The sequence below is a fragment of the Dysidea avara genome, chromosome 7 (assembly GCF_963678975.1).
Source record: "Dysidea avara chromosome 7, odDysAvar1.4, whole genome shotgun sequence".
NCBI classification, from domain to species: domain Eukaryota; kingdom Metazoa; phylum Porifera; class Demospongiae; order Dictyoceratida; family Dysideidae; genus Dysidea; species Dysidea avara.
In genome coordinates, this window is record NC_089278.1 from 10318549 (window position 1) to 10340286 (window position 21738).

At 38.5% G+C, this 21738-nt stretch overlaps 6 protein-coding genes and 1 long non-coding RNA gene across 11 annotated transcripts; 4 read left to right on the forward strand and 3 right to left on the reverse strand.

The window, feature by feature from the left end:
* Nucleotides 1-3: 3 nt before the first annotated feature.
* LOC136262183 (uncharacterized) lies at nucleotides 4-2727 on the forward strand. 2 transcript variants are annotated; one of them, XM_066056358.1, is made up of 4 exons: nucleotides 4-145; nucleotides 266-839; nucleotides 882-1987; nucleotides 2040-2727. In XM_066056358.1, the coding sequence occupies exons 1-4, from the start codon at nucleotides 62-64 to the stop codon at nucleotides 2250-2252; spliced, it is 1977 nt and encodes a 658-aa protein (XP_065912430.1). In that variant the 5' UTR covers nucleotides 4-61; the 3' UTR covers nucleotides 2253-2727. The 2 variants fall into 2 exon arrangements, with proteins under 2 accessions (XP_065912430.1, XP_065912429.1); XM_066056357.1 differs by having other exon boundaries at nucleotides 266-1987.
* LOC136262230 (mesencephalic astrocyte-derived neurotrophic factor homolog) lies at nucleotides 2312-3147 on the reverse strand. The gene is made up of 4 exons (XM_066056439.1): nucleotides 2973-3147; nucleotides 2778-2908; nucleotides 2586-2727; nucleotides 2312-2527 (listed from the first exon to the last, which is right to left on the reverse strand). The coding sequence occupies exons 1-4, from the start codon at nucleotides 3049-3051 to the stop codon at nucleotides 2367-2369; spliced, it is 513 nt and encodes a 170-aa protein (XP_065912511.1). The 5' UTR covers nucleotides 3052-3147; the 3' UTR covers nucleotides 2312-2366.
* Nucleotides 3148-3211: 64 nt separating this feature from the next.
* LOC136262194 (mRNA-decapping enzyme 1B-like) lies at nucleotides 3212-9405 on the reverse strand. 3 transcript variants are annotated; one of them, XM_066056381.1, is made up of 8 exons: nucleotides 9016-9404; nucleotides 8627-8944; nucleotides 8537-8577; nucleotides 8363-8487; nucleotides 7874-7943; nucleotides 4573-4660; nucleotides 3495-4526; nucleotides 3212-3449 (listed from the first exon to the last, which is right to left on the reverse strand). In XM_066056381.1, the coding sequence occupies exons 2-8, from the start codon at nucleotides 8792-8794 to the stop codon at nucleotides 3381-3383; spliced, it is 1593 nt and encodes a 530-aa protein (XP_065912453.1). In that variant the 5' UTR covers nucleotides 8795-8944; nucleotides 9016-9404; the 3' UTR covers nucleotides 3212-3380. The 3 variants fall into 3 exon arrangements, with proteins under 3 accessions (XP_065912453.1, XP_065912454.1, XP_065912452.1); XM_066056382.1 differs by having other exon boundaries at nucleotides 3495-4523; nucleotides 8627-9405; XM_066056380.1 differs by having other exon boundaries at nucleotides 8627-9404.
* Nucleotides 9065-11161, forward strand: LOC136262219 (smad nuclear-interacting protein 1-like). The gene is made up of 10 exons (XM_066056421.1): nucleotides 9065-9234; nucleotides 9314-9398; nucleotides 9447-9567; nucleotides 9645-9705; nucleotides 10192-10300; nucleotides 10348-10438; nucleotides 10486-10538; nucleotides 10674-10783; nucleotides 10837-10927; nucleotides 10983-11161. Exons 1-10 carry the CDS (start codon nucleotides 9119-9121, stop codon nucleotides 11079-11081), a joined length of 936 nt encoding a protein of 311 aa, XP_065912493.1. The 5' UTR covers nucleotides 9065-9118; the 3' UTR covers nucleotides 11082-11161.
* A 75-nt stretch (nucleotides 11162-11236) lies between these two features.
* LOC136262226 (uncharacterized) lies at nucleotides 11237-12398 on the forward strand. Of its 2 annotated transcripts, none has more exons than XM_066056434.1 (5): nucleotides 11237-11369; nucleotides 11421-11480; nucleotides 11532-11676; nucleotides 11727-11866; nucleotides 11915-12398. In XM_066056434.1, the coding sequence occupies exons 1-5, from the start codon at nucleotides 11367-11369 to the stop codon at nucleotides 12131-12133; spliced, it is 567 nt and encodes a 188-aa protein (XP_065912506.1). In that variant the 5' UTR covers nucleotides 11237-11366; the 3' UTR covers nucleotides 12134-12398. The 2 variants fall into 2 exon arrangements, with proteins under 2 accessions (XP_065912506.1, XP_065912507.1); XM_066056435.1 differs by having other exon boundaries at nucleotides 11727-11861.
* Nucleotides 12399-15056: 2658 nt separating this feature from the next.
* Nucleotides 15057-17543, forward strand: LOC136262180 (protein bicaudal D homolog 2-like). The gene is made up of 2 exons (XM_066056348.1): nucleotides 15057-15330; nucleotides 15388-17543. Exons 1-2 carry the CDS (start codon nucleotides 15124-15126, stop codon nucleotides 17395-17397), a joined length of 2217 nt encoding a protein of 738 aa, XP_065912420.1. The 5' UTR covers nucleotides 15057-15123; the 3' UTR covers nucleotides 17398-17543.
* On the reverse strand, nucleotides 17398-21459 carry LOC136262237 (uncharacterized). Its single transcript, XR_010704154.1, has 3 exons — nucleotides 21197-21459; nucleotides 19280-19423; nucleotides 17398-19225 (listed from the first exon to the last, which is right to left on the reverse strand). It is a non-coding gene; the product is annotated as an uncharacterized lncRNA (long non-coding RNA).
* Between the last annotated feature and the right edge of the window lie 279 nt (nucleotides 21460-21738).

Sequence of the window (21738 nt, forward strand, 5' to 3'; positions counted from 1 at the left end):
GCTTATGAAAGGTCTCGGGTCCTGTTCTCGATAGGCCAACTACAACCAAGTGAAAATACTGATGCCTAAGAAGAGAAAGCAAAAAGACGACGATGACGATGTATATGAAGTTGAAGACATTGTGGCCGATGCTTACGACAAAAAGGTAATCGACAGTACTATAAAACGTATACTGTATTGCAATGTACGAATGCTAGTAGCTTACATAAAACACGAGCTGTTTAATGTGCACCAGTTGAGATCGTAAATGTTAAAATTGTTCCAGACTAAAGAAAAGTTATACTTGATTAAATGGAAGGGATATAGTGACGATGATAATACATGGGAAAAAGCAAGTGATTTGAATTGTCCTCGTATTATGGCTCGTTACAGAAAACGAGTTGCTCGGAAGAAAGAAGCAAAGGCAAAGTTAAAACAATTGCAAGACTCAAAAAATCTACGTCATCAAGAGAAACCTGCACGCAAGAGCAAAACACAACCACCACCCAGCAAGGTTTGGAAGCAAACAGTGAAGGAATCCAGCAGTGATAGTTCAAGGGGCAAAAGTAAGGCACGACGGAGGCTTTCTTTGAAAGTGACAATTCCCTTGGGGGGTTTAAAGAATGGAGGATCATCAGTTGATTCTGCTAGAGCCGAAGATAATACATCACCACTGCTGTGTCATGAGTCACATGATGTTCACTTATGTGGTACACTGTTATCAGCTGGGAACTCTCCACTGCAAAATGACATTACTGCATTGCCAAATATTGAGATGTTACCACTTTGGGAAACTACTTCTGCTGATACACCTGTTGCTGTGAATTTCTACGATTACAGTAATGAAACATTTTCGAAAGGTGAGACTCTGTATAAGACTTATGAAACTACACCTTCTGTAGTGTCCATTGAAGCAGCAGAGAGTAATATTTCTAAAGGATCTCCCATACCAGTTGACAGCAGTTTTCACTTGACTTTGTCACCATCTCTGTCAGTCTCTTCTGTGGCAAGTTTGGCAACGACAGGGACAACATCTGACATTGATGTTGTTGATCCATTTGATCCAGCCACAGTCAGTGAAGGTCTCACTAATTGTTCTGCTGATTTTCGCTGTGATGACGGGAACAAGTCACCTACTATGGTGAGTATAACACCACCTCATGTTTCTCCTATACGTGGTTTGGAAGTACCAGCAGTTGGCAATGCCTCTAGCACTCCAATACCAACAAGGTTTAGGATGACGTCACAAAGAGTACAACGACATCCTTGCACAGCGGTGGATTATTCAGCACTGGCTAAGGGATTTTGTAATGGGTTAGCTTCTGCTATTAAAAAAAGAAACAATCATTTAGTGCAACCGTATGCTCTTCGAGCCAGGGATTATCAACAAGAGTTGAGAGAATGGTGTGCATCCCTCAATGCTAAGTGCAAGGAGAAGGAGGCAATGATTTTTGTGGAGAATAATTATGATGAGTGCCCCATACCTAAAGATTTTGAGTACATTTGTACAAATTCTTATGGGAAGGGTGTACCCAATCCTGCAGACCACGAACCAGTGACATACTGCAGTTGTCAGAAGTGTGGTAATGGAGATTTTGGTTGCTGTCCTATGCAACTGGAGTCTGAATTTGCATACTTCACTAATGGTCGGGTGCGTGTTTCCCCAGGGATGCCTATCTATGAATGTAACTCAGCTTGTAGTTGTGGCCCTGACTGTTGTAACAGAGTAGTGCAAAAACTGCGCTCAATCCCATTGTGTATATTTCGAACTGGTGATGCTAAAGGGTGGGGTGTGAAAGCTGTGTCTGAGATCAAGAAGAACTCATTTGTGTGTGAATACACTGGAGAAGTGATTATGTTTGATGAAGCAGAAAGGAGAGGAGCAGTTGCCAATGCAAAAGGATTAACTTATTTATTTGACTTGGATTTCCATTCTGAAGATGACAGCTGTATGTTTAGCATTGATGCTTCTAAATGTGGTAACATCAGTCACTTCTTCAACCACTCTGTAAGTCACCCAATACTGTAGTAATTATAGCATATCATTTTAATCTTTTCAGTGTGACCCAAACTTGGCTGTATACTCAGTTTGGATTGATTTTATTGATCCACGACTACCTAGAATAGCCTTTTTTGCAAAGCGGACTATCCATGAGGGAGAAGAACTAACATTTGACTACCAAATATCTTACAACTCTTCGTTTTCATATGAACAGTTTTCGAGAGTTAAATGCTTGTGCGGGTCAAAGAACTGCCAAAAATACCTTATGTAGAATTTTATTCAACAGGTTTTTTCATGTCATAAAAGTATTATTTTATCCTTTATATAATGAAGACAGAGCATTATAAAGCAGTATAAATAATTAAGGATCATTACAAAAGAGTTGTTACAATTCAACATGTTTATGTTTTACTTGTCTAATGTGAGTTATGAAGTCAGATTTCTCGACACAACCATGGCAGGTCTCATCCCATTGATTCAGTATTTTCTTCAACTCCTTTACTTTCATCTTAGTCAAGTCTAAACTATCAATGTCAATTGGAGCATCTGGGGGGTGATATAAGAGACATGATGTCACTATGGTATTATACTGATGGACACTTACCATATCTGAGATCACAAATTTGCTTGTCTTGTTTCTTTAGCTTCTCACACAATTTTTCTGCTGGTAAATGATAAGCCATTGGCTTGGTGATGATGTTCAACAATTTGGTAGCTGAAGTAGCTAAACCACCAATGTAGTAACACTGTTGGGAAATAGATACAAGGATAATTTTTACTAGTATACAATTCTTACAAATCTTTCTTCTTTGTCTTTACTTCCTTTACAAAATTTCATCAACTGTGACTCCACTTGGTCAACATCTGTCATATCAGTGCCCTTCTCGTCGAGACGTTGGTACAACTTGTTGAGAAATTTGATACACACTAGGATTGATCACACACTACGTAACTAGCTATCTCGAATACAGTACTAAACAAAAGTACGTACCTTCACAGTCACCATTTTCAAGTTTAGCTAATGCTAAACTACTCAACAAACATAACATGACAACAGCAAGTAACTTCATCTTCTATAGCGTACACAACAGGAAAGAACAATTCAAGCGAGTACGTTTATGACGGAGTTTAGGACTTCCACGTGTACCGCGAAACGGTCGTGGCAGGATTTCATTGGCTAGATTATTGTAGCGCGCTGGCATTCCAGCAGCGCTTAATCTAGCGCCTTAATATGGCAAATATTTCTTATAGATTTGGTGGCGTTTAACGCCAAGATTAGAAGTGAAGATAAGAATGAAAGAGAAAATATAAGAAGTCATAGAACCTCAAAAGACAAGATAGAAAAAAGAGAGCAGATAAGAAACAAATACATGGGAAAACAAAACAAAAACAACAATAATTATTGCGAACTATCTGACATGCTCTGCTGATAGGCCAGATATAATCTATTGGAGAAGTCCTTGTCATTCTGGAATAGGAAAATTAATAAAACACTTGATCAAGAAGCACATACCTGAATCATGTATACCATGGCTTGAATAAACTGTTCTTTGTTTAGCATGGGTTTGTTAACGTGTGTTACATTATCTTGAAACACCATTGGAGATAATAAACCATTTTGTGCCTTCTGTAATGGCAATTCTTGTCCAACAGTCTCGGTAGTTTTTCCTCTGATAGGAGTTTGGTATGATGAAGGAGGGAGAGGACGCTCCTCTAGTAAAGATGACGTCTTCCCTTCTGTTGTTGACTGTTTCATGTAGGGTGATGGGCTTTGAAACACAGTCGACAAACCTGATGCTGATTTGTTCAAAAGTTCTTGGCTAGAACTAGAGGACACAGGAGCAGAACGCATCCCTGGAGACACCATTATTGGTGGTACTGGAGGAAAATGAGAGGAGGTGGTTGCTAGAAATGATGGTCCTTCTATTAACAGAGGTTGGGATGATGTATCCAGTGAAGCAGCCTTCACAAGTCTGCCTTCTGACTTAGTTCTTGGTATGGGAATAGTTGTTGAAGTTGTTGCCGGTACTGCAAAAGATGATGGATTTATCAACAATGATTGTGAAGTAGTGGAATTCTGGACATTTTGTGGTTGAGTGTTGACAACAGTAGTACTAGCGGTAGTGACACTGCTATGAAGTTTTCTCTCCACTTCTGCTAAGGACAGCATTTGCAGTGCTGGAGGTAGTGAAGTACTTAACACAGCTGTACTAGCTGCCAAAGGATTGTTCTTGCTAGACAAGATTTCTTTATTGCCTGTGTGTTCTGGTGACTTGAAAAGTTGACGCTTTAAATTATCAGCATCAATGCGACTGTTATGCTTGGTAGCCGGTCTATCACTGTTGGCCTTGATCCTACCTTCATGTCTTGAAGGGGAATGTGAATCCTTGGAGTCTCTTTTTGGTGACTTGTTAAGACGTTGCTGTTTCCCACTCTTGCGTGTTGACCCAGTGACAGTAGGATCTGATGTACGTCGTGGAAATTCCTTGCGGAGCTCTATTGCCTTTTGTTTCTGCTCCACAAGGGTTGACTCACCAGGCTGCTGCTACAAAGAGAATACCACTTTAACACACAATCCATGAGCTAATTACCTGATTAAATGCCTTTTCCAGCATCTGAACAACATTTTCTTCACTTTCTGCATTGTTCTCTCTGATTGGCACATTGCCACTACTGATGCTGTAAACAACAAAGCAACAGTGGCATTTGTGTGTTTGTTTGAGTGTGTGTGTGTGTGAGTGTGTGTGTGTGTGAGTGTGAGTGTGAGTGTGAGTGTGAGTGTGAGTGTGAGTGTGAGTGTGAGTGTGAGTGTGAGTGTGAGTGTGAGTGTGAGTGTGAGTGTGAGTGTGAGTGTGAGTGTGTGTGTGTGTGTGTGTGTGTGTGTGTGTGTGTGTGTGTGTGTGTGTGTGTGTGTGTGTGTGTGTGTGTGTGTGTGTGTGTGTGTGTGTGTGTGTGTGTCCCTATAACTTCATGCAATACAATTTAGTTAAAATAAACAGAAGCCCTACATTACTGTTACTGTACACTACCATTCTTACAAAATGAGAACCAACTATTTACAGGGCTTCTATATACACAATGCTTGTGGTATGAATACATACAAGTAGAAGGAAAAATGTGACCCAGTCTGACAAAACTGGGCTTATTGCCTATTTAAAAGTATCGAGAAATGCCGGTTTTATAAGCATTTAGTGTATTGTAGCTCGCCAATGGTTGAAGCTATGTGTACCAAATTTTCAACTGTTTTACACCAATTCCTTACCTTCCAGAGCATCCACTGTGCAAGTAGCCAACAACTAAGTTTCCCGCCATTTTAGATAGTTTTTAAACCGAGGTTGACTATCAGGCGAGCTGCAAATTGGGTGGGAGGCAGGGGCCCTGGAAGGCGGGCAAGATGGTGTTCAAAAATTCAAAAAGGAAGGCCAAGGGATGAATTAGGACAAGTTTTGAGCCATTGAGGTCTCAAAACTGGCTAAAATGAAAGGAAATTCACAGCAGAGGTACTTATTCAACACCACAGAGCTGTACAGCCACATACAGTCATTCCCAGGCTGACCAGAGCTCCATTAAGGCCCCACACCACACGTACGGATCGCCACTGGGCTCGGGAAAAGCAGCCAGCAAAACCAGACCACTCAAGTCTAGCTGATTTTAAATGTGGAATTAGATAGTTTATTCATTCATGTAGCTGGGTGAAAAATCAAATCTGCTGACATGGGCGATAAGACCGGTTTCTCAGACTGGGTCACAAATTAAGAAATTTTACTTTGTGTATATGGGAGGGATAGGGATAGAAATAAAAGCAATGAAAACAAGGTCATCTACACCTGCAACTATACTAGTAGACATTTAATTCCAATTTCAGTCATATCATATAGTATGGTAGTATTAGGGATCATGCAGTTTTGGGCTTTCTTGCCCAAAAATACCACCCCTCAAATTTCCCTCATAACAGCTTGGCAGTATTGGTTAGGCATTAGCCAAGTCCAAAAATGCCTTCAGAGTGATCCCAAACCCTTCCAACAAGTTTATACGGAATTTTTAAAAATTTCTATTTAACAGAACTCAACAATGGATAAGGCTACAGGCTTGATTTTTTTCACTGTTCGACGTCGCTTCGTCCCAAGATGTGCTTTTCTCCAACCGCAGTATATACAATGCACGTATCATGGACTTACCTTTGTCCTCCTTTGTGTTCCAGTTCTTTTTGCTGACAACCCAAGGTGTCGATTTACAATAGCGTAATACGGCTTCCCTCTGGCTATGTTATGCTTTTCGCCTGCACATTCCGTAGCAACTAGATTCATTGCAGAGAAATTTCTTGTACTGTTCTTCGTTTGTAACACTATGTAACGAGCAGAACATAGCTACAAACGAAGCGTAATGGCCACCTCACTTTTCAGGCCGTAATTGATTATTGGGGCACGCATTCAGAAGCAAAAAATTTTATGGAATGCCTGGCGCCATTCTTTGGTACATGTGGATTCAGTAGTCATAATTGTGTTATTAAAAAGGTAAACAAACAAACAAGTACAAGGAAAAATTAGGAATTTTAGGTAGGGATCAAAGAACATTGACCACTAGTATATCTGCAGGTACAGGCAACCTCCCTTGTTTCACAACTTTTTAGCTGTTCCCTTGTTTCCCTGCTTTTTTGTTCTTTGATCCCTACCTAATCCAGCTTAAAATTCTTTTTCCTTCTACTTGTACAGGTTGCCATGACTGAAGTGGAAACTAAATGTCTGCTAGCCTCCCTTGTTTCTTATTTCTAAATTTCTTATTTTCCTTATACCTGTAGCTTGTAAACCAATGCATACCACAACAAGGAAAGAATGATGTCTGACACATTTTAAGAATTAATTGCATCACTGAATGTGTACCATGACAACTGAAACACAAAAGTGGCCATTCCATTGGGAATTAGTAAAACGCGGAATACGGAATAACGAAATTGCGGAATAACAAAATAAGCAACTTATCTTTTGCAGATTATACAAATAGTTACATGCTCTATAGCAATCATACTTTATTTACACCTTGCAACAACTCTGCATGGCACACCACGGCGATGGATAGCTAAACAACAGCTGGGCAAACATTAAATGGGACGAGCGAGCACACAACCAATCACCCTAGAACGATCTACCTTTACTTATCCTTAGTTGATATAGCTACAAAACGCCAAGACCTAGTTCTATTCTTAAGTTAAACTAGCTGCCCTTCATGTGCATACGACCGAATTTATTAGAGAATTCAGTAGGGAAGTCCAGTGGTTGTGTGTCTTTAAATGGATTTCAAAACTCTTCAGGTTTGAATCAAGAGTCTAACTAAGTAAAGTTAGCAAAGGTAGATCGTGCTAGGGTGATTGGTTGTGTGCTCATCCCGTTTAATGCTCGCCGGCTGCTGTTCTATCCATCGCTGTGGTGCGCCATGCAGAGCTGTTACAAGGTAAACAAAGCATAATTACTATAGAGCATATAATATTTGTACAATCTGCAAAAGATTAATTTTGCTTATTTCGGTATTCCGCAATTCCGTATTCCGCGTTTTACTAATTCCCCATTCCATTTTGCTTTCAGCACCCACTATACAGCATAACAATTGAAGAATCAGTATGAGTAGCAGCTCTGCAATCAATCTAATCACGCCACAGAAATCATAGCACTGAAGCCATGACACCTTACCATGAATCAACACCTACATAGTAGTGGAGAAAGCAATGGGATACAGAGAAGGAAGTCTTTGATGCATGCATCGGTTGGCAAAAAAGACATCACAGTGAAGAAATCAACCAAGCTTATTTTGGCCAAAAGTTCATGATCCCTACTATACAGTACTATCATATTGTACAATTATTAATTGCTCTAAGAAATACAAAAACATTCTGTGTACCTGTTAAGAATGCTTCCAACTCTACTGCATTCAACACCATCATCAAAGTGTAAACCACAAAACACATCATCTACACCAAATGGACATGTACTACATACTGACACTAGACACAAAATGTAACGATGGACACCAACACAAACATTAATCCATCAAAACTTTGACTTTAAAACTATTAACATGCACTATGCATGCAGTAAAGTTAGTCAGTGGTATGATATAATCTGGGTAACAAAATATTGGAACTCCCAAAAGGATACCTCGATATTGGGATACATACTTGTCCATGTCTTCACATGCATTTGAACCTGTGAAATAATGACACCTAGGGAGCTTGTTGTCTATAAAGTAATCGATTCCAATGTATAATGGTCAAAATGTTATAATTTAAAATTAATGCTTTAGCAACAGTGATGTAGATAGGCTGTGGTACAATGACAGTTTTATAAAAAATCATAATATGTAACTAAACAGCTTGTATACTGTACTCACTAGATGACTTGTACATCACAAAATTGTCTTTGATGATAAATTCCATTCCAGGATGCACATATTGCAGGACGTTTCCACTATTAAGCCTGTTCAATACTACAAAGCCAAAACCAGGTGTATCAGTCCTGTACCATTGTACATTCAACACAACAAAGCCATTATCATCTTCATTACCTATTGTACACAAACAATGATCCTTCTGTGGTAGTCCTCTCCTGTGTACAATATACATGATACAGTACAGTAGTCAACATGATAACTTACCCATGTTCTTGAAGGTGTATCAAACTTGTATACCTCAGCATGACTTGTAGTGGACACTATGTGACAGGCATGATGGTCACACCTCTTTATTGCCGTGAGGTTAATTTTCACTTCAGTTGGAGCAGGTTCGCTCCCGCGGGAAGTATTTGCTTGATTGGGAATGCTCATTTGCAATTAAGGTGCTCTTTATCTAGAATGCACCACTGATTTCTCTGTGGGTAACTTAATCTACTACTTGTTAGACTAAACAAGGTTATCTATCTACTTATGCTTTCTTTGTTGCCGTTAATCTCTGTAAGTGTTGTATTCTGACAACGACTACAAAACGTACAAGCGCAACTTGAAATACTAAACATTCATTACATTTTAATACTCCTCAAGATACTCACCTATCAACTTTCGTGTTTTTTACAACTGTTTTACTGAACTCCACGAAAAGTTCATTTTGTCCAAATCGCAGGATAAACTTAATGGGTATATGACGTCATTAAAATGGCGGAGGTGGACAGTAGAAATCGCGGTAAGCGAAGAAATCAGAACTCTGACGACGATTTATCTCCCCCAAGAAACTCAAAGAAGCGGCACTCCAGTAGAAGTCCAATAAGAAGGTCATAGTTTGTGTATTTCTAATTAATGCACACCTAATAGATTGCAATATTTTTGCTGCTGTGCACGTACGTAATGTAGACAAAAGTCCCCACCTCGCAGAGAAAGGCGCACTGAGGACGACCATCGTAGGGAATACACAAGACATGACAGACATAGTTATCATGTTAGGCAGAAACTTTGTATTTGTGACTTTACTGTATGCATACCACAGCGATCACCAAGGAGAAGGCGAAGAAGTAGTGATGGTGATGTTCACCCAAGGGATGAGAGACCAAGACCAGGCAATGCAGACAGACACAGAGATCGCAGAAGACGATCTGTTGAACCAAGCGGTATGTATGTGCGCACTGACTTGACACCACTTTTAACTGTACGTTGTACGTGTCATTTTTAATTTTATTCATGTTAGACCAGAGAAGAACTTACAGAAGAGGTAACGAAGAACCTAGTGGATTTAATGAATCACACAAGTAAGTACCATTTGTAAGAGAATTTATTTCAGTGATAGCTAACATTTCTCAGTAAGTATCCTATCCCATAATTGTTGTACAATAATTTCATTCTTTTTGTAGTTTAATCGTATCACTGCTGTAGCATGAAGTTAAAAAACTTAGGAATGCTAAAATCTATATAGTTTGTAGACTTTCTATCTTTTGGCTATAGGAAGTCAGTATTGCCATACTCCGTCTCTTTGGGAGTGGAGGTAGAATCATCTTGTCATGTAGTGCCTTAGCCATACCGAGTTACACTTGTTTGATGGCATTAGTAAGTACGTCAGTCAGTTAGCAACTTTACCTTCATGATCCACAATGCACAATACTATGATGGAGAGCCAATGTTAGTACTTTATGAGCTAATAGCATCCAGCAATTAAAAATATGTCCATTTTATGATGGAGAAGACCAGTTATTCTACTATAACTACAAGCTATTTACTAAGTTAACTCATTATCGTAGGTTTGGTCGATCAGACGATGATGCAGCACACAGTGATAAAGAGAAGCAGGATGAAGGACCCAACTTCAAAACATCTGGCAAGCTAGCAGCAGAAACTAATACCTACAAAGTTAGTATAAGTATTTATCAAGTTGTATACTATGCTGTATTATATAGGGAGTAGTCATAATTTATAGTGAACCACCAGAGGCTAGAATTCCCAAGACTAGATGGCGGTTGTACCCTTTCAAAGGCGAAGAGCATCTTCGTAAGTGTGAAATATATCTGTGCATATTTACATTTTCTTTCTTTTAGATGTTCTTTATGTACACAGACAGAGTGCATATTTAATAGGAAGAGACAGAAAAGTAAGTGTTGCGTACATGTGCATCGTTTTTATGGATTATACCAAGAGTTAATTGAGAATAACACATGAATGATACTGGTGTCATGAAAATGTACTATATAGTGTAGTTGCTAAATAACAGTTAACATTTGTGCAGGTGGTAGATATGCCAATAGATCACCCCTCTTGTTCTAAACAACATGCTGCTCTACAATATCGGCTTGTACAAGTTGAGAACGAGGAAGGAAAAAATGTCAAAGTTGTCAAGTGGGTGCATAAATAAGTATACAAAGTTATTTTGTATTGTTATGTACTTGTAGGCCTTACATTATTGATCTCAACAGTACAAATGGTACATACCTTGATAACCAAAGAATAGATCCACGAAGATATTATGAACTAAAGGAAAGGGTATATATTGCCATGAGAATAGTATTCAGTTGTTTATTTTGTTTTGTGTATTTAGGATGTGATAAAATTTGGTTTCAGTAGCCGAGAGTATGTTTTGTTAACTGAAACATCAGTGGACTCACCACCTCCTGATGAACAAGAGCCACTAAAATAACCAATCATGTACCACATTGTTATTGTACATTTCTCTTTATACATTCACTTTATAAAACAAACAAATCAGCTTATTTTCAATTTCGAATGCACAATTACGGTTTGGTTGCTTTATGGTGAAAAGCAACAAGAATGTTGGATTTGGTGATTTACCTGCAATGAAAATCTTAATTGTGTAATTGGTTATGTAAACATACCTCAGTCCAGATAAACATACTAACTTGTATAAAAACTAAATGTATGATAGGAGTTGCACAGTGGTGAATATTTGAAGCTTGTTAGCCAGATGGTAAGCTGTGTCCTATTGTAATTATTATGGTTTATTGCATGTGCTAATAAGGAGAACGAAGCCTACTCAGTGGTTCCACTAAAGATGAGGAACAGAAGCTTAGAAGACTATGTGAGTTGTGTAGATTATATAACACTGTGATGGAGGTGTTGGTACATGTAGAAGAACGAGTTCAAGGGATTAGAAGAAAGGTTGGAATGTAGGTTTATTCTCCGAGAAATTAAGATTACAACGGAAAATTGTCAGTGGCTGTTATCAGCTAATGATAAAGGAGAAGTTTGCTACACAAATGCAAGCAGTAAAGATGGTAAAACCAACATAACAGAAATTCTACTATATAGATATGCATATTTTCAGATCTGTTACAACGGTTTATTTCTGTACAATTTCAGCGTGGTTTGGATAAGCCACAGGTGTACATTTATATCAACAAAGTCACTGGTCCAATGTGTATAGCTAGTGACAACAGATGTCTAGTCACTGGAATCATAAGTACAGTGAGTTAGATGATTGTGTATACTGTAAGGTCCTATGCTCATTTACAGATTTCTACAAAAGCCTCCAGCATTTCCTTGTGGTTTCCTGATATCTTTAATGATACTCGTTATCATGTCTATCAGCAAAACCAAATACTTTACACTCTTTACCTGGAAATCCATCCGGACAAGAAGGTTACCTTTTGTAAGTCAACAGGAGACAGGGCAACTCTCTGTGAATGCTGTAATTCACGTGAGAAATTTAATATTGATATTCACGAGAAATGAACTAGATGCATACTGTTTGACTCGCATGCACACATTGTACACAATCAGTTTACTGTATATACATGGCATGCAAACATCCAGTCTGGTTGAAGAGCTATTGTATTGTCTAATTATGGTTTACGTGTTTGTCAATGTGTAATAGTAAATTATGACATACAAGGATATAATAAACAGTATGGCACACACAATTACATACCACTACTGATTATAACAATATCACATTCATTTCATTGAGAATGATTAATACGTGACAATAACAATTATTTTCCCCCATATTTCAAAGCTGTTATTGTGGTTAACATAGGTTATGCTCACCATAATCTACACTAGTACACTTACATGCATGAATGTACTCATGGCAGCTCACGGCCATCTACAAAAGTAGGAAGATAGGTTGATTGCCATAACATCTTTAAAAAGTTAACATAAACAAAGATGTCCTGCAATGTTTCTCTTTTGGAGGATTCCTCTAAGAAGTATGGTAAGACAGTGGTATCAATACCAACTTCAGGAAGAAATGTAACTAAGATGATTTCTCTTAATGTAAGATAGGCAGAAAATATTGAAAGGAAGAACTATTGACAAGGATATACTAACGGTGATTGCAATGATGTTGATGCATGGTGAATGCATTGATGCATATATCTCTGCCAACTTGTATGATGCCTTCGCCAGCAGATGACTTGCAGATTAAGATGATTAAGCACAAATTTAATGTATGCACTGTGGTTACTGATCACATATGTGCATGATTATCATGTAGAAGCTTGCAGCCACTGAATTTGGTAATTCAAGATCATAGAAAGTGCATGGGACTATTTTTGGTGACTGATGATAATAACAAAGTCCTCTACAAGTTAGTTGCCATAAACAAACAGGACTACTACTATATGAATTCCGTAGCACACCCATGTTCTTTAGCTATATGAAGTAGTTATAGCTACATGCAAGTATTGATCACTAATAGGACAATGTGTAGACTAGACAGGTCTGCAGTGGTATTTAATATTTGGAATAGTATATAGCTATACTACAGTGCAGCTCTAGTTGTATATCATGCACTTTAAACACCCATGCATGTGCACATGCTGTGTAGATTCTTATTCTACTGGTTGAAGCCACAATTCAAATGTTTGCAAATAAGAATTATCACTGGTATGGCAGATGAAGCTATGTATGTCAGGGATGTAGGAAGCATGGGTGCCATGGGTGCTTGAGCACCCATAAATATTTCCAGTGGCGTACTGAACTAATGGGCGTCAGCACGCTGTACTTATATTACTGAAAAGATCGAGATATTCTAATAGAGCAGTCAACGACTCTAATAAAACACCCCTGTATGTGGATTATACTGGATATGTCTGCATGATTATTTTAGGCATCTCAAGTTGAAAATTATCTTGATTGGCTTCTTGCTGTTGCTCGAGATAGTCATTATCTCTTCTATCAGAGGGAAGGAACAGGAGTCTATTGTTGGGTGATGACCAATTGCAATGTACGGTTTTTATAGGACTGGATGAAAGTTCAGCCACTGTAGGAATTACCTGAAGGGAAGTTTATTGTAGCCATATACAATAATGTATAGTGTGACACTACCTATCTGATGACACTTATAGCTAAACATATTATGTTGTGAATGAATGATATACAAATTAGTCTCATGTACAGCTGCTAATACAGACATATAGCATTATCTCTTGTAAGTTTCATTATAAAAATTTTCAGCACCTGACTATCAAATGACTGCGGTCCCATATTGACTTTGATTTTAATGTTTATGATAGTGAAAGGATCAAGATACTTTAATACAACAGTCAGTGCACCACATAATGACATAGAAGGGCACTTCACCTTCTATAATCTATGACAGAATATTCTGTAAGCTAGGGGAGGGGACATGGCTAGCTTACATGCTTCACATGCTGAATGTGTTGGTATAGCTACTTTTCCAGTGCCTCCCCTCCATCTGAAAATACTTTCAGTTGCTGTACCTATAGTATAAACGAGTCCGCATATTTTTTCCCAGATAACACACTCAGTTTTTTAAAAATGCATAGCTGTTACCATAATTTTTGTTCTGTTTTTCAGGTGTATTTGCTTATGTCATTGTTTTTGTAATTTCTGGTGTGTATGTGTGGGAAGTACGCCTACAGGCTCGTCCTTTTGTACAACCCGGTCTTTTGACAAAATTCATAATAATAAATAATAATAATAACACTCCAATAAGAGTCCAATGGATAATTCAGGGGCGGATCCAGAGTTTGGAAAGAGGGGGGGCACCTTTCTGAAAAACAGTTGAAGACCAAAAAAACTTGCTGAAAACCAGTTGAAGACCAAAAAAAAAAAAAAAAAAAAAAAAGGTCACAACAATAATAGCTAGTTATACTTACCAACTATATCACGTCTGTTATGTAAAATAAAATCCTATTTATAGCTTCATAGGTAAGCTACACTGCCTCATGAACATTGTGACTGCTTTATTAGAGTAATTGACTGCTCTATTAGAGTATCTCGATCTTGTATGCAATTTCTTGAAGGGGGGGGGGGGGGGGGGGCATTTGCCCCAAATGCCCCATCCTGGATCCGCCACTGTAATTATGTCCTAGTCCTTTAAGCTGATTCCAGCTGGTGGAATTCAGAAACAAGGCACCGTGTGACTTGACTACTCAGATAGCTACTATTGTTTACAATGTCGGCTCAGTCTGACTGACAGCTACAATTGGCAAATCATATAACCCCGGCCAGCAAATGAGTATGTATATATCTTTCTGTCACTGAGACATTGTAAACAATAGTAGCAATCTGAGTACTGTAGCTAACATGTAAGGTTTCGTGACGATCGCTGCCCTCTCGTGCCCAGCCGGGCTCGCGCTAATGTGTTATTGCATTCGCGCGAGCCCGGCTTGGCACACGCGCAGGTGTTTATTCTCCTGTGGCAATATACTCTATTTAACGCCATATAAATAACAGTCTGTAATTAAACTAAAACTATGGATGGTGCTGTAGACGAACTAGAATGCCTTCGCAGAGAGGTAGAACGATTGAATGCTGAGATTATGGAAGCTAACGAAGAGCGTGCTCAAGCGGCGCAATACGGATTGGCTGTTTTAGAGGAGAAACAAGCACTACAAGAACAATTCGAAGATCTTCAACAGCTACATCATTCCACTAACAAAGAATTGAGCAATACCATATCGGTAAGGAAAAGTTACCATGAAGTATGATGGTATAATATCATCGTGTTGGTTGTACAGCAAATGCAAGAGGTACAAAGTGACTACGAGAAACGACTGAAAGAGGTTGAACACCGTGAAGAAAAGCTCCTCCGAGAAATGGAAGCAAGAGAGAACGGTCTTCTTATTAAAAACAAAAATTTGGAAGATGATGCACGAATTCTACAGCAGCAGCTCAAGAACCTACAAAGCACGCATCAGGAGGTTGTAGACATCAATACAAAGTTGAACAAGCTCAATGAGAGATACAAGTTGATTGAGAAAAATCTGCGGGAAGACATTAAGGAACTAAGAAAGTCTGTTGCTGAAATGAGCGATGAAAAGGAAGGACTGGTGATACAAGTGAGACAGCTAACAGAACAGGCAGAACGGTTTAGTGATGTCCAACACAACTACACTTCACTGTATGAGACCAACACTAGTTTGAAGACACAGTGTGAGGAATTACAAGGAAGATTAGAGTCAGTAGTAATTGAAAAGGAAGAACTAGAAAAGCTTAATCAAGATATTACTGATGCCTTGAATGAGGAGAGGGAATCCAAGGAGGTATTGGAAATGAAATTAAGAGAAGGTTCTTACCAACTACCCCAGGTGAGTTGGGAAGATGAAGGACAAACATTAGATAGAGAGACAAACCAGTCATCTGAGAAGGATGAAGATGTTGTTTCTACAGTACAAATTGTTCATTCCACTCCAATTCCAAACAAGGCCAACACCTCAAGTTTGTTTACCGAATTTCAGACAACGCTAGGTCCAGATAAAGCATTAGAACTTGAAGAATTAAAAGTAAGCAACGAGCAGGCAAAACAAAGGATAGCTGTATTACTAGATGAGAAGTCTACTTTAGAAGAAAAAATAACTTTGTTAAGCACAGAAGAAGCCAAAGCAGAAGCCATCAGGAATGAAAATATAGATACCCTAACTGAGAAGGAAAAAATGTTACAGGAGTTGAAGGAAGACATTGAAAACAAGAACACATTACTGGAAAAGTTTCAACAGCAATCAAAAGTTGATGGTGCAGAGAAAACAAGTCTGGAAATCAAGGTAGAAATCCTGACTAATGAATTACAAAATGTCAAGGAGAATCACCATAACATGATAGAAATGAAAGACAAAGAGATATCGAAGTTAGACCTAGCGCTCCAAGAACTACATGAACACAAAGCTGCTCTAGAAGAAGACCTCAACAATGCTAAAGCTGAGTCTGATCAACTGAGTTCAGTGCTGGGTAATTCTCACAGTGAGTTATCTTCATTAGTTGGACATCTCAAGAACTTGAAGAAAGCAGTGGAGACTCTGCAACAAGATGTGGACCAACCTAAATCCTCTCAGGGACAACCTGACCTTGTACCTAAATCTGATCTAGAACAACCTTCCTCTAAAGGTACTACCTTAAGGATTAAATCCAACAAGGCAATAGAGATTGATGAAGAGAAGCAGTGTTTTACTGTTATAGCAACTTTCAGGGAGCTTATACAGTCTTTACGAGTCCCAATTGACAACTACACTAGAATTATGTTATCCAGGTCACTGCACAACTCCAACAAAGATCCTCAAGCAGCATCCACTAGCTTTGTGCTAGCAGAAAGGAATGCAGAGATAGCTAGGCTGAAGAATCGCATCACCCACAAGTCGGATGAGCTCTACAACCTGCGAATTATTATGAAGGCACGACAAACAACTGCAGAAGTTGGCTTGAAGACGCTGCAAAGTCAGTTAGAAAGTGAACGAGCTAGGTATGAAGGTGAACTGAGCAAGCTTAAATATGATGTAAAAGAACTTAACAGAAAAGTTACTGAACTAAAGACGTTTAAAATGTTGTATTTACAGAGATTTGAAGAGCACATCAACGAAATATCACGACTAAAACGTGAACTAGATAGGTTATCTGTGAGAGAAGAGGAAACAAACGTGTTACTAGAGAAAACCATCCAGCGCAAACTGGAACTGACACAAGTGTTGGAGGACTATGAAATAAGAAATGAAACACTCTACATTATTCCTCAACGAATGGAATCATCTAGGATATGAGATATGTTTAATATATAGTAGGAGATATTACATATGTATATTATATATATAGTTTTGATACTTAACTAGTTGATACATCAATGCCATTCTTACAAACTGTAATGAAATACTCATAACAATGTGTACATACAATGTATCACTTTCTCGATGCATGTATTCTGGTCCATTCTCGTGCTGGTCAGAATAGTAACGCACATAATTATGCTAACAAACACATGGGATTTGTCTATATACAAAAATTGCCTGCATATCTATCCCAATCAGTGATTGACTCCAACTCCCCTAATCAATTTAAGAATCTGCTGGACAGACACTATAGTAATATAATATATGGTCTTAAAATGGGTATAACTACTTTATTGTGTGTATGACTTGGATGTACAGGCCACGCCTCTATCCAAAAATTACAATTATCTATCCTTGAATTAAAATTTTTTAACAGTAGGTTAACAAGGGGGAGCTGAAGCACCCCCTATGTGCAAGCTAAAAAGATTGTAGAAACTAAAACATTGAAATACTCTAATAGAACAGTCAACTATTCTCCACCATTACTATTTCTTTAAAACTAAAGAACCAAAGACCATCTCTTAGACCCCTTGAACTTCAACTTTGAACTCAAACCATACTGCAGCATTTATGTTATGCCCTTTATAAATTATTGCCAAATTCGATCACAGAAAGCTTAATTTACAAAATTTTCCAGTGAGGGCATGCCCCAGGTTAAAGCTCCACATAGGGCTCCACTACTAATTATATCAACCAGTTGCCACTTTTCTTGGCTCCCACTATAGATGCCCCAGCTTAGCACCCCGTTTGGAATCCCTAGATCCGCCCCAGGATAAATTTAAAAAAATATATGCCTTACTATATATATACGGCCACTCTACTGTATAAACGACCCTGTGCATATATAGAGAGTATGATGGGAATGTTAGTAAATAATACAAGACTACACTTTACAGTGATTGGACAGTATCTCACTATTCTAATTAATAGTGTGAGCAGCTGATGAACTTACATGGCGTAATACTTGTAAAATAAACTACATGCACTATCATGATTGTGCTATTATTATAGCACTATGATGAAGTTGCTGTGGGTTTTATTTAACTTTGCTGCACCAGTGGAATTTATGCACAACTGTGAGCTACAAGCAAGCAGAGTACATGGAGATGAGATGGGGTCAAGTTTCTGGAGACAGCTCAAGACCCAAAAGTTGGATGAAAAGAAGAAAGAAGGGAACCTGCAGTTTGGAGTACAATCTACGTGTCATAGCCCTAGTATATAGTTAAGCATCTGCCGTGCCTATATATGGCAGATCTAAATGGGCTTTGGTTGGAACCCCTGTTAATTTATATAGTTCAGTAGCAGTCTAATTAGTTTTAAAAAAATCAATTGCATTTAACAAACATTTTAACTGTCAGCAACACTTGTTCTTTTCATCAAAACACTCCAATAGAGCAGTCAAGCAAATACTTCAATAGAGCAATCAAAACAGTTTTGATCACAGCATTGGATTTGCTGAGATTATTACCTAACATCCTGGAGACATGTTCCCAGAACCCTTAATAGGTTTTATTCCTTAGCTGCTATAATACATTATATATTTCTAGAAACACACTTCTAAAAATCCTAGATCTGCCACTGTATGGGCTCTGACATGAGTGCACACATTGCCATTGCAAACCTGTATTAATGGCGGTATTTCTGTCTAGTTTCCATTGCTCACCAACATGACTAGGTAGCAGATTATTCAGATTGGGAGCACCAAGGAGGCCTTGAATTGACAACAGAACTAGACTTATCCGTAAACCAGGGCTCCATTTATCTGTCAAAAAGCATACAAAGTACACAAAGGGAACAGTATCTCCAGATACTCAACCTTGCAAAAGATCAAGATCAATCCTTCCTGATTCATAAATATTTGGATGATATATTTTGCTATAAATTTCACTTGTGGAGAACACATGGGGTACTCTTTTGGCACAAAAATTTCAAGTGCAAAACTGCCACCTTCATAGGGTGACTGTAATAGAAATGATCAGACTATAGTGACTGTACTACTATAATATAAGTATCATCAAGTAACCACTACAGTAAATTATTGCAGGTATAACAGCTATATTGGTGCTTTATGTGTTTTGTTTACTGCAAGTGAAAATTCCAAACTGAAATGCACCTATCAATGTCACCCCCCACACCCTAGGTGTGTCAAGTTCCCCAGTACTTGGGCTCCCACCTCCTGATAAAGGTTTCTATAGGGGGTTTGACTGACCTATAAAAATAACTTTTTTTTGTCTTACCAAACTGCTGTCATCAAAGCCCCAGAGGTGCGGAAAACATTCCCAAGTTGGTATAAGGAATCCCCAAGATGGGGTTTACTGCTCTATTAGAATATTTGACTGCTATGTTAAAGTAAGTAATTATATCTAAAGCTAGTATTATGGTCTACACTTAAAACACTTTCTGCTAAGAAATTGTAGTTGATATCACAGCTTTTCACAAGCACAAATTTCATGATTTCATTCCTTCAAAGGCTAAGGTCACTTCAAATGAGAATACAGTGCTCTCTTGATTATCCAACCCCCTTGGGACCAAGACATGTTCAGATAATCAACAAGTTCGGATAATTAAAGTCCCATCCATTTATATATAGAGCCCTGTTCAAATACTCTAATAGAGCATACAACTCTAATAGAGCATACATCTTAGACAAATTACTCTAATAAAGCATACATCTTAGACAAATTACTCTAATAGAGCAGTCATTATTACTGTTCAGGTAACCAAGTGTTCGGATAACAGAGGTTTGAATAAGGAGCATTGTATAGCTTCCTGTCATCTGGTGGCATCATCAGAACCCATGTGAAAACATCCTGACTGCCTGGCAGACCCCTGTAAGTGTTTGGGCATAAATTGGATGGCTGCAGGATCAAGTCTGTCCAGGTCCAGTCATGGATTTATTTTCTCCTTTCTGTAAGTTTTAAACACAGCATCTTTAGGACCAAGTGTCCTACAGACCTTCAGCTGTATAAAAGCAGCACTTGTGCTGTATAAAAGTCATAAATGTTGATCGTAAGAATAATCTATGAAGTAGTAATCATTTTTTTGTGCTGCTGTATGCTGCTAAGATTGGCTCACAAGGCAGCTAAAAATAATATTTGTCTCCTGAAATGAAGCTACTCTAATAGAACAGTCAAAGTGGTCTAATACTTCTTTATTTACCATCCTCCATCCTAGCCAATCAACATCTCCGATAATAGTGAGAACCAAACGGCTATTGGAGTTACACCAAGCCCTTTTTTTCCACCAACCATCACTCATAAAAAGAAGCGGTCTAGCCACACAAGACTAGCAATACTAACATAACAATACATGATACTCTAATGGAGAAAGGAAAGATTTTCCCCAGAGAAGGGAGATTATTAAATGATTACTTAACCTAACAATAAGAAAAGGGCCAAAGAAAGGGAAAAAAACTCCATCCTACCCCAGGATTCGAACTTCAGGCCACCCAATGTCTAGTCAAACACCACACTCAGTCTCCTCCAGGAGGGATGGATTTTCTTCTTAGGATTAGAATTCAGTCAAATCCCCAAACGGGGCAAAACTGTTATAGGTAGTTATGCATAGCCGGTAGTTTCTGGGGCACTGGTTTGTCAAATTCCTACTATTATTGTTATGATCTAATCATCTATGCAAAAATACCCCCACAGCTATGCCACGTGTGGGCGCTAATTTCTAGGCTGTCACGTGAGACCATGGATAAAACGAACACTCGGTACAGTACTGTACTCACGTCTGCTGGTCCGTCTATTGTAACGCGAAGGTATCTCTGGTTTTCTTCGTCAGCAAAAACGGTTATTCCAGGGAGAGGATCAGATATCAAGCGGCTCGTTTCCTTGAATTATACAGTAAAGCTAAATTCACACAGTACCTTTATGATGCGTCTTGGGAGTTCAAGAGTCATTACAGCCAACAGGTACTACTCTTAGGAAAGTAGATCTTTGCATGGTTAAATGCGTGGGAAATTTAACAAGTCCTTTATCTATTAACCGACACGAAATTTTATGATTTCCTTGCAAATGTGATGGGCTCAACAAGTGAATAGTCCTGCAGTACAGTACGAATGACTTTACGTAGCTACGATTTTGACATCCTACTGTATGATACATTCTACAAAATCCTGTATACATGTCTCTGAATGAACGACTATCCTCTTACAAAAACCATGGAAAGACATCCCAGTGTTCACATTGTAGGGTCTTCTTTATAAGGCTTCAGATTGACCCTACAACCTCAGCAGGACAATACACGACTTGTACAGTTCAAAGAGAGAAA